At 28.2% G+C, this 17,937-nt stretch overlaps 1 protein-coding gene across 1 annotated transcript; it reads left to right on the top strand.

The window, feature by feature from the left end:
* The first annotated feature begins 16,388 nt into the window (after positions 1 to 16,388).
* On the top strand, positions 16,389 to 17,695 carry LOC114170489 (acidic endochitinase-like). The gene is made up of 2 exons (XM_028055976.1): positions 16,389 to 16,693; positions 16,778 to 17,695. Exons 1-2 carry the CDS (start codon positions 16,412 to 16,414, stop codon positions 17,474 to 17,476), a joined length of 981 nt encoding a protein of 326 aa, XP_027911777.1. The 5' UTR covers positions 16,389 to 16,411; the 3' UTR covers positions 17,477 to 17,695.
* The last annotated feature ends 242 nt before the right edge of the window (positions 17,696 to 17,937 follow it).

The raw sequence follows: 17,937 nt of genomic DNA, 5'->3' as shown, positions 1-17,937 counted from the left end.
TTTTCCCTCCCTTCCATTCTTCGTCGCCTATGCGAATTAGCAGTCTCGTTTCAACTGCAAACGTTTCATTCCCTTTACTTCCCATTTTGAAAATGATGAGAGGTTTGACTCTTCTTTTGCATTTTATTTTTCTGTTTCATAATTATTTCTCTCTAATGCAAATATTTTTTTATTCCCTTTTATTTAATGTTAATGGTTTTATGATGATGGTGACTCTATATTTTTGTGATTATATGGTTGTGTTGGGAAGTGCATTGGCATTGAAACAAGAATTTAAAAAAAATAGGAATAAGCTTTGGTTAAAAAAGAACCGAAGCATAAAGTGAAGAATAGGCCTTGGTTCTGAACTGAGGCCTAATACCCTATCCTTTTTACCTCATATGAATATGGTTCATTTAAAGAACCGAAGTAGAATGCCCAAAATAATCAGTGCCAAAATCCTTACCTGCACCAGTGTGTAACTGCACGTGGTACTTGATACCTTTCTTTTTCCAAATAATTTAAATGTGCTCACACCTAAAATAAAAGTGAGTGTTTATGTGTGTTAGGATCAAACACCTACCATTAGGGCAAAAGTTATAGCCATTAGTCAAGGCGCAACTCTTTTTACTTAAAATTTTAACAGCCCAAGCACTACGATTCGATTGTGACTGATGCCACCTGCAACAATCTCCCCATCAACAATTGTTCTACTAGGAATCTTACTCTTGGATTGTGACTTGACCCACTTGGCCACTACCATGGGACTATTGTGCAACCCGCAACAATCTCCCACTTAACAATTACCCACTAGGAATCAAACTCGTGATCTTGGCTCTGATACCAATTATTATGACAAGAGCGCTCACCACTAGGCCAAAAGTTATCCTATCCTAGCGAGATTTCTTGGACATTTTGTTCCACCCGCTATCAGGCCTCTATTAGACCACCCATTAATGTCTAGTCCCACGTACGAGATGTATATAACTTGACGTGAAGGAGGTGTGTTTGAACTCTCACATTGACTAGAGATAAGACAATTTCATAGTCTATAAGTGGGTGCAAAGTTAACCTTACAAGCTGGACTTGTGGGATTGAGTTAGGATTAAAGTCCACTTCTAACCAAGTGAAACCCCCTATATAGACCTAACAAGTGGTATGATAGTCGATGATTAGTCTTGGTGACCAGCTCAAACGAGTACAATGTCTTTGTATCGAAAGTATTCCTGGCAAATGTTCCAAGTAAGCGTGTCCCGTTAAGAAGAACGGTGGTACAAGAAGGAGGTACTCGAATGCTTCTGCTGGAGGGGGAGTGTACCAATGTGGTGGAAGGGACTCACCCATGAGAGGGAGATTATCGGAATCCAAGTGTGAGTCTAAGTTCCATATTGGCTAGAGAAAGTGGAGCATTATATAAGGAGGAAGATCCATAAACTCATTGCCCTAAGGTTTTTGGTGTTGGTTCACCAAAGTTTCTTCTTTCGTTGTTTTTGTACAGCTCAACTAGCGTGTAACGTCTCTCCATTTTTGTTGTGTTGGTTCACCAAAGTTTCAAACTGAGCGATGTACTCAGAAACTCCTTCTATCTCTTTCATTTTCATACTCTCATTCGCTTCTAAGGGTATGAACTCAAGCCTAATTTAATGAGAACTACTTTCAACACATTATTCTATTGGTAAAGCCAATGATGATTATTGGTTCTACAATATCTATTCATGAAAATATAACGACAAACATATATAACTCTTGTTAAGATCTCTCTCAAAATTAATAGATAAATAAGCAGAAGCAAAACCTAGATCAAATCTTCCCTAAATAAATAATATGCAAAATAATAAAATGCATAAAACAAATAAGGGAGGAACAAGCAAACACTAAAACTTTTTAACGTGAAAAAACCTCAATATGGAGAAAAAACCCATGGAACCTAGTTTAGTAAAAACTTTCACTAATAATAATTAATGGGTACACCACAAGTCCTCTTGGAGATTCCAAGGATCAACAGAGCATTATTCTCTTCACCAACAAGGTGGATACCAAACCCCAATGGGCACTTTAAATAAATAACAGAGGAACCCCAATATATTTTCTTTCATAACAAATATGATGCAAGGGTTGCATATTTAAATTACATAATGGGCTAAGATTCGATAAAAAAAATACCTCCTTTTTATTTTTCTTAATTAAATCAGTGTGGTCCCAATAAATTTGTGACCACCTAAAAAATCTCTCCCTCAATAATTAATTTGGACCATAGTAAACCAAACTGGTTTTCTCCTTGCAAATAGCATATTTTCTTGCAGGTAAGATATTTGTCATCATATTTGACCCATTCTCATTAGTATGGATTTTCTCTAATGATATTGGACTTCAATATGTTTTAACCTTGAATGAAAAGTTGAGTTTTTACTGAGATGGATTGTACTTTGTCTATCACAATTGTGATAATCTCAACTCCTATAGGAATTTGTACATCCATAAGAGCTCCTTAGTAGCTTATGTAACAACAACATATTCTGCCTCTGTAGAAGATAGAGCAACACATTTTTATAGTCTAGATTGTTATGACATTGCTCCTCCAATCATCATATAACTAGAAGTAGATTTTCTAGAATCGACATTACCAACCATGTCTGCATTTGTGTAACCATTCAACATAGGCTTACCACTTCTAAAGCATAAAAAAATCTACAAGTACCTTTGAGATACCTTAGTATCCATTTCACAACTTTCCAATGCTTTTTTCCAAGATTAGCAAGGAAAGGACTCATAACACCAACCACATGAGCAATGCCTAGCCTTGTACACACCATGACATACATCAAGCTACCAACTGCAGATAAATATGGAATCTTCTACATTTCTTCTTTCTCATACCAATTGTTGTGAAGATCTCTCTCAAAATTAAAAGATAAACAAGCAGAAGCAAAACCTAGATCAAATCTTCCCTAAATAAGTAATATGCAAAATAATAAAATGCATAAAACAGATAAGGGACGAACCAACAAACACCAAAACTTTTTAATATGGAAAAACCTCAATATGGAGGAAAAACCCATGGGACCTAGTTCAATAAAAAAATTCACTAATAATAATTAATGGGTACACCACAAGTTCTCTTGGAGATTTTAAGGATCAATAGAGCATTATTCTCTTCACCAACAAGGGGAATAACAAACCCCAATGGGTACTTTAAATAAACAATAGAGAAACCCCAATATATGAGATGAGGAATGAAACCTTCTCTCCAGAGTAACTTCTCTACACAGGCTTGCACAGGATGGACTGGTTGCTCTTTTCTTCTTCTTCACTATCTCTAATGGCTTTTCACTAGAGACACTCACAACTTATATCTCTCTCTCTTCACACTATTTTCTCTCATAACAAATATGATGCAAAGGGTGCATATTTAAATTCCATAATGGACCAAGAGCTCATAAAAAAACTTTCTTTTTATTTTTCTTAATTAAATCAATGTAAGTCCAATAAACTAGTAACCACCTAACAACCCTAACATGTGGAGATCGTTGTTTATAATGTTGAGTTATGATTGTACATTTGAGATTTTTTTACTAACACATCTTTGGTTCCATTAGTTTGTCTTTTATCACCGCAGCAGGGACTTGGCAGGGTGGGAATGTCAGGATCATAGGTTAGGATAGAAGATCCTGTGTAAATAACTCCACTTAAATTTTCATGAAATATTAATAAATTATTATTTATCTTGTTTCTATTTCTATCAATAAATAACGAGGAAGACATTTTTTAAGTTATAAAGAATAAAAGTATATTTTGTCCATTGATAATAATACTTATTGTACTGGCAATAAAATAGTAATAATGATAATAATAAAAATAACAACAATAATAATGATAATAATAATCATAATAATAAAATTAATGAAAATAATAATAAAATAAAATGAAACAATAATAATAAAATAATAATACTAATAAAATAAAATAATAATAATAATTAAATAAAGCATAAATAATAAAACAATAATAATGATAATAAAAGCATAAATAAAATAAAACAATGATAAAAATAATAACAATAATAATAGTAGTAAAATAAAATAATAAAAATAAAAATAGTAATAACAATAAAAATAAAAATTATAATTATAATTATAATATAAATAACAATAATTATTATTATAATACTAATAATAATAATAAAATAAGATAAAAATAATAATAATAATAATTATGATGATGACGATGATTAAAATAATAATAATAATAAAATAAAATAAAATTAATAATAAGAATAAGAATAATAATTATAATTATAATGATAATAATAAAAATAATAATGAAAATAAAAATAATAATAGTAAAATAAATTAAAAATAATAATAATATTAAGGATAATAATAATAGTAATAATAATAATGATAAGAATAATAATAACAATAATAGTAAAATAATAATAATAATAATAATAATAGTAATAATAATAATAAATTTGTTGTGTTTAGAAGAACTCTAAACAGGCACCCTAGAAGTCGAATACAACTAAAGTCAATTAATTAAATACCAACCCAAATTAATAAAATCACCTCTACAATCCCCATTTATAAACCACTTTCTACAACTATTCCTTTCCCCTCTTACAAATTACTAATATTAAAAATTACTAATTATACCACATCATAATTTGTATAAGAAAACACTACCAAAGAAAATTATTAATTATTCTAAAACCTTAACTACAGCATACGGAAAGTTTAGTCACTACCAAAGCTTAATGCCCAAAAGCTACAAGTCATATATAATAACAAATACAACAAAAAAGAAAGAAAGTCAGTCCCACTTCTAACCTTCTTTAAATATATTAAAAAAACTATTTAGTGTAATCGATGCTCTGCACCAAAACAAATAATTTGTTTCTTTTTTTTTAATATTATTTAAATTACTATATGATAAATGTCGTAAAATATCCTTCTAACATATTATAACATAACATAACACCAGATTTATCTACTTTTTCATATAACTAAAAAAATGAAAGCTCTAGAATGCAACCCCAAGTCACGTTACTGTAAAAGAAAAACATAAACCCTAACCTTTCCTTTGCATCATTCACCCACAAATCAAGAAAACCTCAATGCATTCATGCTATATTAGATTTCGTATCACTAAAATTCATCAATCACATACTTAACATTCAAATGAAAATTTGATGATATTATATCACCATTACAATCAAAATTTCTAAAATATAAAACAAATGCATCACATATTTTTTTATTGTAAACAATAATTCAATCAAACAAAACTTAAAATCTTCTTTCATAGGAAGAGATTAATAGATAGTTTCCTAACCCTTCCATCTAGGATTATTCCTAAAATAACACACAATTTGACATACACAAGACTCGAACCCAAGTCCTTTCAACATAACTTTGTACTCTCAACCATTTGAGCTAATACTCTTTCACATCATAATAGCCAGCATTAAATGCCATAAAGACTCCCACTACCTGTATTTATTAAATAATTATTTATTTAATTATTTAAATTTCTCGGGTCTTACAAAGGAAGCCATAATTGACCCATTATTATCTAATAATTATTTCGGTTGAGCTATCTTCCTTTGGGATTGAACGAGTGCTCTAGTTCATATAGTCCTTGCTCTTTTTGTCATGTTGGTGACAGTGAACTTTTATTCCTTTTAGCAGTTTACACAGGAACTTCATTTGATTCTTGTGTTACTGATTTTTCAACTTCTAGTTAAGGACTTAATCTTCTTGAGCTCACAGGTTTTTCCTCAACTGATATGCTTGTGTTAGAACCCCAGTAGGTTCTATAACTTCCTTGGTTGACCCAATGCTATTTTGTCTCTAGTTGTTGGTTTCATATGAGGTTATCATTTTTTTCTCTTTCTCTCCATCCTCCTTGTTTAATCTCTAGTTAGGGATGTAGTCTTTGTGTTCATCAAGTCATAACTTTAAAACCCTTCTATATTAGAAGGTTCCATGTTTTCCAACTTGTGTGTTCTCATCTTTTCCGGATCCCAAGGTTCAAAACTTATATACTCCAAAGGTTTCATCCATAAGTATTCTTTTCGTTTTCGTCTTCTGAAGGTTTGGGTATATATATACTTTTTTTTTATCAATTTGAGTTGCAAGTATCAATTTTCCTAGAGTCATAACTATAGTGTTCTTTGTAGGACTTAAGATGTCTATGATAATGTTAATTTGTACTATTATCTAAGTTACATTTTATTAGCAAAAATTTTTTGTGTCTTTTTGTAGATTGAAAGCTTTGTTCCAAAAACCCAGACAAGTGAGTAATATTGAGTAGCAAGACAAAGTTTAAAAACATCAAAATATGAAAGAAACAACCACCGTCGGGCGACATAAGGCTAGTGCCAAGTCACAACATGTTTCCAGGGACTTAGCGTCTGGCAAGCAACAACAAGCGCCAGGGGACAGGCTTTCAAGGGACTCACCACCAGCGGAACCTGGAGATCGTCAGGCGGTACACAAAGATTTTCTGCACCTGCTTTAGAGGTCGCACCTGACGCTGAGAGGCTTCCGTCAGACGCCACTTTTTCTGATGTTGCAAGTTGGACCTATTTCTTCGTGTTTTCGCAAGGGAAACTCATCCTTAACATTTTGGAGTGCTTGGAGGCTATTAAGGCTTGTGGGAACTCATCCTTGACAATTAATGCTCAAAGAATAATATTTTCACTTTGAATCCAATCATACTCAACTTTTAATTCAATTGTAGGTGCAAGCTTTATTCTAAACATCCATCTCTTTACAACTATCCTTGTATTTCTTCTTAGGATTTTTATATGCTTCAATTATCCTAGGGCAATTAGACAAGCACCATATTTAGATTGTTCAAAATTTAATATTTAAAATATGTTTACAAATTTATAAATATTAAAATATAAATTTGAATTGAGTCGACTATATATAAAATTCTAGTCTGTTATCCAAACTCAATCACAATTATCAGTTTTAGTCAATTTATTTATTTAATATATCCTTTATATGATTGGACCCGATCATATACTTAAATTTATTTCGGATTTTGTTTACATAATACAAGTAATGCATGGCTTATGAACAGGTGACCTATATTTGAGTGTAGATGCATGCATGGTTCGCGCTAATTGGGCATTTGCATGGCATGATAAATTGGTATGGGACCATTATTTAAGGATTTATGATCATATTTGTCATAGGACCCTCCTATCTTTTACTTCTTCAAGTTAGACTATAGTAGAGGAAGGACAGGAGAAACAATTAGGAGCAACAACTGGATTTATTATGAACATTTCTTAATCTTCATCTACTTTTGAATTATGGATACAATGATACAAATTCAATACGTAATTTATTAAATTAAGTGGAACTCACTTTTTTTCTTATGGTCATGAAATACTTGTACATGAAAGGCGAAATTGAATGGAATGTGTCCCATTTTTGTTGCATTGCATCTTTAGTACGTCCATATTTCAAAATGAATTTCAACCGGTGAGTCAACCCATCTCACCACGAGTTTGAGTCGGATTGGATTGAGAAAATTTTAGTTTTTTCAAGAGTGGGTTAAACTGAACCAGTCTCACTTAATCCACCAACATTTTTTTACATTTTTTTAAATTTTTTTGTTATAATTATTTACTACTTCTAATTATATAAGTTTACAATTTCATATTTTCAAATATTAGAATGTTGCTCAATAATATTTGAATAGTTTGAATGTTTAATTAATTTATTTTGTCAAGTTATATACATATTTTTAAATTTTAGAATGTTCCTCAATAATATTTGATAATTTTGAATGTTTATATTAATATTTTGAGAATTAAGAGAACGTTTTGATTCCTCTATTATAAAAAATAAATTAAGTCAATTCACTCTTATTGTAATGTAATAAATATATAACATAAATTACAGAAAAATAAATAAAACATTCATAATAATTACTTAAATTTATCGTTTTTCAATCAAAATAATATATTTTTTTATAAATATAATCCTAATTTAATTAATGTGAAGATAATGCTTTAATAACAATAGCAATATATAATGCACCGATATTTCGATTTGGATCACGTATCTATGTCCGACATGTATTTGTGTTCGATACTTGATAAAATTTTATTAATATTTATCAATGAAGGATATAGTGTGTAAAGCAATACTACTTGTATGAATAATAATTTATAAATTTTTTATGTTGACAATTTAATAAATATGGTTTTAATTTGGATTTATACCATAACAATCATATATTTATGACATTTTTAAGAATTAATGTTCCTAAAATATATTAAAAAAGGTACTATGATGGAAAAATGTTCAATGAGATAAAAGTCACCCTAAATAATTCATATTAAAAGTTCCTAAAATAGATTAGTTTAAATTTCTTACAGTAAACACTAGTAAATTTAGTTTGTAAGCTAAAAACTAAATTATTAACATTGGCGAAAACACTGTTAAATTATATAAGTTGTAAGAAAGAAAAAAAAAATCACTTATGCACTAACGTATAACAAAAGAACAAAAATATGATGTTCTCACTAAAAAATGATTTTTTTCAACAATTGATTAATGCATTTTCACACACATATGAGAAACGTGATGGCGGCAAAAAGAATTGTCATGATTGACATCATTTGTTTAGTAAAAAGAATTTTCTATTCTTATTTGGGTGTTATTAGACTTGTTCAATCAATATATATAAACTTAATTAATGATAATATAGATATATTAGTTATATTTTAAGATAATTTATTACTTAGTTTTTACTTTTTGTTTTAATCTTACGAATGTTTTGAAGTTGAAAATATTAAAATATAAATTGAAAAATTATAGAATGAAATTTATAATAATCAAAAGTGTGATTTTTTTAATTACAAATATCTAATTTAAAATTTTGAAATAAAATATTAAATATAATCTTTTAATTTATTCTTTTACAAATATAATTATCGAAAACATTATAGGGAGTTCTATTTAGAAAAGTTTTAAAAATCAAAATGAAAATTTTTAAAGAAAAATAAGACTAACAAATAAGTCTTTTATTTATTATAAAAAAAGTAAAACAAATAATACACAATAAAAAAGAAAATGAATTACACTGCTCACACAAAAAACTGGTACAAGAACCTCTATCGGGACTAAGAGGTATGAATGATCCTCATATGTCGGTATTCGATTGTAGGAATTTTAATAAAAAAATAATAATTACTTAAATTTATCGTTTTTTCAATTAAAATAATATTTTTTTTATAAATGTAATATTGTTTTAATTAATGCGAAGATAATGCTTTAATAACAATACCGACAAAAAGAAAAGCTTTATTATTTAATGAATACATTTTATGTTTTTAAACAAAATAAGTTTAGTTCTTATAGTAAATCGTAGTAAATTTAGTTTGTAAGCTAACAACTAAATTATTAATATTATATAAGTTTTAAGAATTTAAAAATAAATAAAGATATGAATAATTTCATTTATGCGTTAAGGTCATCGATCATAAAAGAACAAAAATATGACGTTCTAACTAAAAAATGAGTTTTATTTTTTCCAAACAATTGATTAATGCATTTTTACATACACAAGTTATACTCCCAACCGGAGCGAACAATTTTCTCTTCATACACAAACTTTGGAAATTATAAATCATTGACAAAAGAGGCCATAAACTATGATTGGTACTTAAATTTTCATAAGCATTCATTCCATCTATAGCTATTTATGAACTGATCTGTTTTTTGAACTGGACTAACCGAATTGTACTATTTTAAAATCGAATTGTACTGATTTTAAACCAAACTGTTCTATTTTTGAACTAAACTGTGTTATTTTTCAATTGAATTGTACTAATTTTGAATTAAACTGCATTATTTTTAAACAAAACCTCATTATTTTTGAATTGAACTGCATTATTTTTGAACTAAGCTAAACTACTTTTAAATTGAATTAGTTGTGAACTGTTTTTGAATTACTTAACTAAATTATTCTACTAAATATTGTATTTCAATTAAAAAACTAGAAAAGGTAGTATTTGCCTATCATCATTACTTCATAAATCACATTCTATAGTAAACTAATATTTCACTAACCACCAGTTTTTCTTTTTTTTAATTGATGGAATTTGAAAAATATTTAGAAAAATGAAAAAATATTAGGAATGAAAAAGTGGAAGATGGTCGATGGAATTGAAAACTTGATGGTAATCCTTGTCTTTTGTCTAGCCGTACATAGGTTGGAGAGAAAAAGAAAGACCTTGTCGAATGTATTTTTATTTCTTTTGAATCGGAAAAATTCAGCTTCAAGTTATATGCAGTTAACCATTTAACCATTGGTTCTGTTTTTATTAAACTGTTTTTATTATAGTTCAGTTTAATTTTCTCTTTAATCAGTTTAGTAAATTTAGTTTAATTTAGTATCGTTAATTGATAATTTGGTACAATTCAATTAATTTTGTCCACCCATACACTAAAGTAATAACAAAAGAACAAAAATATGATGTTGTCACTAAAAACTGATTTTTTTTCAATAATTGATTAATGCATTTTCACACACATATGAGAAACTGTGATAGAGGCAAAAAGAATTGTCATGATTGACACCATTTATTTGGCAAAAAGAATTTTCTATAGTCATTTAGGTGTTGTTAGACTTATTTGATTAATGTATGTCAAATTTATACTCAATTAATGACAATATATAGATGTAAATTTTGGTAGTAAACCCTAGTAAATTTAGATTATAATCTAACAACTAATTATTAACTTTACCAAATACACTTTTAAATTATTTAAGTTTTAAGAAAGAAAAAAAATGAATTATTGCATTTATGCATTAAGGTAATCATGAAAGAACAAAAATATGATGTTCTAACTAAAAAATGACATTTTTTTCAACGATTGATTAATGCATCTTCACATATCAAAAACGCGATTGAGGAAAAAATGATTGTTGAAGATAATTAGTTTGTTAGTTTTTACTTTTGTTTTAGTTTTATTAAAGTTAGAAGGTCTTAAAAAAATTAAAATTTTATAAAATATAATTTATAATATTAAGAAATATGATTTTTGTAATTACAAATATCTAATTTAAAACTTTGAAATAAACTATTGAATAAAGTTTTTTAATTTATTTTAAAAAAAATATAATTATTTGAAAACATTACAGGGATTACTATCTTAAAAAATTTTAAAAATCGAAATGAAATTTTTTAAATAAAATAAGACTAAAAAATTAGTCATTTATTTATTATAAAAAAAGTAAAGCAAATAATACACAAAAACGAATTACACTGCTGAAACAAAAAAGTGGTACAAGAAGCTCTACCGTGACTAAGAGGTATGAATGATCCTGATATGTAGGTATTGGATTGTAGGAAATTTAATATAGTAAATTTAGTTTGTAAGCTAACAACTAAATTATCAAGATTATATAAGTTTTAAGAATTAAAAAAAAAAGATATGAATTATTTCATTTATGCATTAAGGTAATGAATCATAAAAGAACAAAAATATGAGTGATATGCATACATGTTAATACTTTAATTCTTAACTACTATCTTTATAGTAATATTTTGAGAATTAGTTCAACATTTTGATTTCACTATTATAAAAATAAATCGAGTCATTTCACTTTTATTGTAATACAACAAATCTATAAAATAAATTGCAAAAAAAAAAAAATCATTCGTAAATGAATCAAGTTACTAACCCACCAATCTTTAGTGGATCGAATCGGATTGCGAAATTTTTGGTTTACCAAAAAATAAGCCAGATTGAACGGGTCAATTTTTAATTCAACCGGTGATGAGCTAACCTGTGTGAGCCGGGTTAGCTTACTTTGATACCCCTAATAAAATTCTTTTATGTAAAGAAAAACGGGACCTCAATACACCATTCGTACACATGGACGTACTACACATGCAATGCAACAAAAATGGGTCGCATTCCATTCAATTTCAAGTTTCATGTACAGGTATTTCATGACCATAAGACAAAAGTGAGTCCCACTTAATTTAATAAATTACGTAATGAATTTGGATTATTGTATTCATAATTCAAAAGTACATGAACATTATGAAATGTTCATAATAAATCCAGTTGTTGCTCCTGTTGAAAAGTATATGAACATTATGAATTGTACCAATAATTCGAGTTGTTGCTCTTAAGTTTTTGTCCGGTCCTTCCTCTACTATTGTCTAACTTGAAGAAGGAAAAGATAGGAGGGTTCTATGAAAAATATGTTCATAAATCTAGAGTCATGCGTGCCATTGGAGTGCATCAATCCTTAAATAAAGGTCCCATACCAATTTATCATGCCATACAAGACAGGCCAAAACGATCTAATTAAAAATTAAAACAGACAAATTGAACTGAACTATTTTTTTTTTCTAACAAATTGAACTACATTGCATTATAATATGAATTGAATTGAACTATTTTAAACCGAACTCTTTTTCGGATTATACTACTTTTGAATTGAATTGCATTATTTTAAATTGAATTACACTAATTTTGAATTGTATTTTCTAAAATTATTAATAGTAGTGTTTACTATAATATCATGCTTACTTGCCTATCATCATGACTTCTTAAATCACATTCTATAGTAAAGAAATAGTAAATCACATTCTATAGTAAAGAAATAGCGAGAGAAATATTTATAAAAAAAATGAAAAATATTAGGAATGAAATACAGTGATATATTTCACTAACCACCCATTAATTTTTTTTTTTGAATTGATGGAATTGAAAAATATTTACAAGAAAATGAGAAAATATTAGGAATGACAAAATGGAAGATGGTTGATAGAATTGAAAACTTGATGGTAATCATATTTTTACAAAAATTCTCATAATTGAAACCATTTGTTTGGCAAAATAATTTTCTATATGCATTTAGGTGGTATGGTTAGACTTGTTTGATCAATATATGAAGTATACTCAATTAATGATAATATAGATGTATTAGTTATATTTTAAGATAATTAGTTTGTCAATTTTTATAGTAAACACTAGTAAATTTAGTTTGTAATCTAACAACTAAATTATTAACTTTACCAAAAACATTTTTAAATTATTTAAGTTTTAACAAAGAAAAAAAATGAATTATTGCATTTATGCATTAAGGTAATCATGAAAGAACAAAAATATGATGTTCTAACTAAAAAATGCCTTTTTCAACGATTGATTAATGCATCTTCACATATCAAAAACGCGATTGAGGCAAAAAGGATTGTTGAAGATAATTAGTTTATTAGTTTATACTTTTGTTTTAATTTTATTAAAGTTATAAGCTCTTAAAAAAATAAATTAAAGTTTTATAAAATAAATTAAAATTTTATAAAACAAAATTTATAATGTTAAGAAATATGATTTTTGTAATTATAAATATATTCTAAAGCTTTGAAATAAACTATTGAATAAAATTTTTTAATTTATTTTTTAAAAAATATAATTTAAAAATCGAAATGAAATTTTTAAAATAAAATAAGACTAAAAAATTAGTCTTTTATTTATTATAAAAAAGTAAAACAAATAATACACAATAAAAAGAGAAAACGATCTCCTCACACCAAAAACTGGTAGAAGAACCTCCACCGTGACTAAGAGGTATGAATGATCCTTTATGTAGGTATTCGATTGTAGGAATTTTAATAAAAAAATAATAATTACTTAAATTTAACGTTTTTCAATTAAAATAATATTTTTAATCTTTATTTAATTAATAACAATACCCACAAAGAAAAAAGCTTTATTACATGAATACATTTTATGTTTTTAAACAAAATAAATTTAGCTCTTATAGTAAATCGCAGTCAATTAATGCATTTTCACATGCACAAGTTATACCCTCAACCGGGAGCGAACAATTTTCTCTTCATACACAAACTTGAAAGTTATAAATCATTAACAAAACAAGCCATAAACTTTGGTACTTAAATTTCTATAAACATTCATTCCATCTGTAGCTATTTATGAATTGAACTGTTTTTTGAATTGAAATATAATCGAATTACAGTATTTTAAAATCAAATTGCACTGATTTTAAATCAAACTGTTCTATTTTTTAACTAAACTGTGTTATTTTTCAATTGAATTGCACTAATTTTGAATTAAACTGCATTATTTTTAAACAAAACTTCATTATTTTTGAATTGAACTGCACTATTTTTGAACTGTACTATTTTTGAACTAAGCTAAACTACTTTTAAACCGAATTAGTTGTGAACTGTTTTTGAATTGCTTAACTAAATTATTCTACTAAATATTGTATTTAAATTAAAAAACTAGAAAAGGTAGTACTTACCCACTTCTTTCATAATATATGTTTCTCATAAACTAAAAAATAAAAAGACATAAAACTAAAACTAAGTAAATAGGAAACAAAAAATTAATGCATTTTCAAATATAAGTTGCAGTATAAAATACAACTTCTCAACACATCTTCCATCATCAAAATTAATAGCATTTGAAGTTTCCATTTTATCTTGAGAGGTTATCTGAAAAAATAAATCATATTTTATAATCCATTTCATTTATACGATTACTTTTTTTATTTTAGTTTTTGAACAAATCAATATAAATTATTGATTAAAAGTATGACTTTGGTTTTTACATCCTATTGTGAAGATAATAATAGAAAAACTCCATGAAATAACAAAGAATTAATATTTTATTTATTCGAATGATGAATGATGTTAATTGTTTTTCTATTTTTTATGTTTGTATTTTCTAAAATTATTAATAGTTGTGTTTACTGATAATATCATGCTTACTTGCCTATCATCATGACTTCATAAATCACATTCTACATTAAAGTAATATTTCACTAACCACCAGTTTTTTTGTTTGAATTGATGGAATATTGAAAAATATTTAAAAAAATGAAAAAATATTAGGAATGAAAAAAAGATGGTTGATGGAATTGAAAACTTGATAGTCATCCTTGTCTTTTGTCTAGCCGTGCATAGGTTGGAGAAAAAAAGAAAGACCGTATCGAATATATTTCACTAACCACCCGTTATTTCTTTTGAATTGGAAAAAATTAGTTTCAAGTTAACCATTGGTTCTGTTTTCTTAAAATTTGTTTTTAATATAGTTCAGTTTAATTTTCATTTTAATCAGTTTAGTAAATTTAGTTTAATTTAGTACCGTTAATTAATAATTTGGTACAATTCAATTAATTTTATCCACCCGTACACTGAGATAATAACAAAAGAACAAAAATATGATGTTCTCACTAAAAAAATGAGTTTTTTTTCAACAATTGATTAATGCATTTTTACACACATATGAGAAACGTGATGGAGGGAAAAAAATTGTCATGATTGACACCATTTATTTGGCAAAAAGAATTTTCTATACTCATTTAGGTATTGTTAGATTTATTTGATCAATGTATGTCTAATTTATACTGAATTAATGACAATATGGATGTATTAATTATATTTTAAGATAATTAGTTTGTAAATTTTGGTAGTAAACCCTAGTAAATTTAGTTTATATAATCTAACAACTAATTATTAACTTTACCAAATACACTTTAAAATTATTTAAGTTTTAAGAAAGAAAAAAAAATGAATTATTGCATTTATGCATTAAGGTAATCATGAAAGAACAAAAATATGATGTTCTAACTAAAAAATGACATTTTTTTCAACGATTGATTAATGCATCTTCACATATCAAAAACGCGATTGAGGAAAAAATGATTGTTGAAGATAATTAGTTTGTTAGTTTGTATTTTGTTTTAATTTTATTAAAGTTATAAGCTCTTAAAAAAATTAAAATTTTATTTAATAAAATTTATAATATTAAGAAATATGATATTTGTAATTATAAATATGTAATTTAAAACTTTGAAATAAACTATTGAATAGAATTTTTTAATTTATTTTTTAAAAAATATAATTATTTGAAAACATTAAAGGGAGTAATATTTTAAAAAATTTTAAAAATCGAAATGAAATAAGACAAAAAAATTAGTCTTTTATTTATTATAAAAAAGTAAAAGAAATAATACACAATAAAAAAGAAAACGAATTACACTGCTGAAACAAAAAAGTGGTACAAGAAGCTCTACCGTGACTAAGAGGTATGAATGATCCTGATATGTAGGAAATTTAATATAGTAAATTTAGTTTGTAAGCTAACAAGTAAATTATTAAGATTATATAAGTTTTTAAGAATTAAAAAAAAAAGAAAAAGATATGAATTATTTCATTTATGCATTAAGGTAATGAATCATATAAAAGAACAAAAAAATGAGTGATTATTTTTCAACGATTGATTAATGCATTTTGACATATGAGAAACGTGAAAGAGGCAAAAAGGATTGTTTGGAGAAGGGATTGGCAGTATAAATAGGATAGGTTGGTTGTGTTTGTATTACACACTCAAAGAAGAAAGCCATAAGATAAGAGAAAGCAATGGCCTCTGAAAGAGTAGCTTTGATGATATTTCTCTTATCCCTTTTCACGCTCTCTTCCTCACGCCCTGACAATGCTGGCATTGCTGTGTACTGGGGACGAAACCTTCAAGAAGGCGATTTGGTGAGCGCATGTGACACTGGGAACTACAAGATTGTGCTCCTCGCTTTCCTCAACAACTTCGGTGCAGGGAGAACCTCAGCTTGGGACTTCGCCGCTCACTGCGACAATGGTGCTGCGGAAAAGTGCACCGAACTAGAGTCCGAAATAAAATACTGTCAGGTATTGCACTCAGAAAATATTACTTACTCGGTAGAGTGTTCCTTCGAATTCATTGTTTTTGTTTTTGTTGTGTATTGGTTATAGGAACAACGCGTGAAAGTGTTCCTTTCAATCGGAGGAGACCCTGACGATTCAGACTACTCCCTGAGCTCGCGGGACGACGCAAAGGAGGTGGCGAAATACCTGTACGACAACTTCCTGAGCGGGCAATACGGTCCACTGGGAAGCGTGAAGCTGGACGGCATCGACTTCCACATTGAACAGACGGAGAATTACTGGGACGACCTTGCATGGGAACTCGACTTCTTCCGACAAACGACGAGCCGTCGGTTTTACTTGTCGGCAGCCCCTAAGTGCCTCACATACCCTATCCCCTATCTCGGCAAAGCCATCGCCACCAAGCTCTTCGACTACATCTTCGTTCAGTTCTACAACAACCCTAGTTGCTCCAACACCACTGGCACTGAAGCCCTCTTGAGCTCCTGGAACAAATGGGTCGGCTTGGTCGCTTCCAATAACTCCCTCTTTCTGGGTTTGCCTGCAGGGCCAACCGCCGGTGAGGGTTACATTTCGCCGGATCTCCTCAAACGCCGGGTGCTTCCGCAAGCCAAGAAAGCCCACAACTACGGCGGAGTCATGCTGTGGGATAGATTCCGCGATTTTCAGACTGGTTACAGTGATCAAATATTGCTGAATGTCAACGACCACGTCTCTTCCAACTCCGTTTCCGACGCTATTTACCGCTGCGTCTCCAAGGCCTTCAACCGCGTCATAGATTACTAAGTACTTCAAATCTACCACCACCTTAGACATGTTTTATTTTATCTTACGTACGGAATAAATAACATGTCACTTATCTACATCCCTTCCCTAAACTCTTCCTCCTCCCACCTCCTCTCATCTTTGTCTCTTTGTCTCAGTTCATGTAATGGGAAACAATGGCTCTTTTACTTCCACTTATTATATCTATAATAAACTCTCCCATCTTTTCTTTCTTTTAAATATTCCTTCATTTTCAAATTCCTAAAATTTACTCAACCCCTTTTTATTTATTATACTACAATCTCTTGGCGGGAAACACATATCCAAAGCTTCATTTGAAGCCCTTTATACCTCAGATGCTCGTATTATTACTGGGTATAAATATTTTAAGTCATTACTTTTGAAATTGTTTATTTTATACATAGTATGTGATTTTTTGGTTGAACAAATATTTTTATAAACATATTCTCAAGTATTTTGTT

This window comes from Vigna unguiculata, chromosome 11, assembly GCF_004118075.2.
Source record: "Vigna unguiculata cultivar IT97K-499-35 chromosome 11, ASM411807v1, whole genome shotgun sequence".
NCBI classification, from domain to species: Eukaryota; Viridiplantae; Streptophyta; class Magnoliopsida; order Fabales; family Fabaceae; genus Vigna; species Vigna unguiculata.
The sequence above is the reverse complement of the archived record's forward strand: the minus strand, read 5'-3'. Positions and strand labels throughout refer to the sequence as shown.

Excerpts from the sequence above, each read along its gene's own strand:
- LOC114170489 (XM_028055976.1), top strand. The coding sequence starts at position 16,412 with ATGGCCTCTGAAAGAGTAGCTTTGATGATATTTCTCTTATCCCTTTTC. Across the intron at positions 16,694-16,777 it reads CCGAAATAAAATACTGTCAG|GAACAACGCGTGAAAGTGTT; the intron begins GTATTGCACTCA and ends TATTGGTTATAG.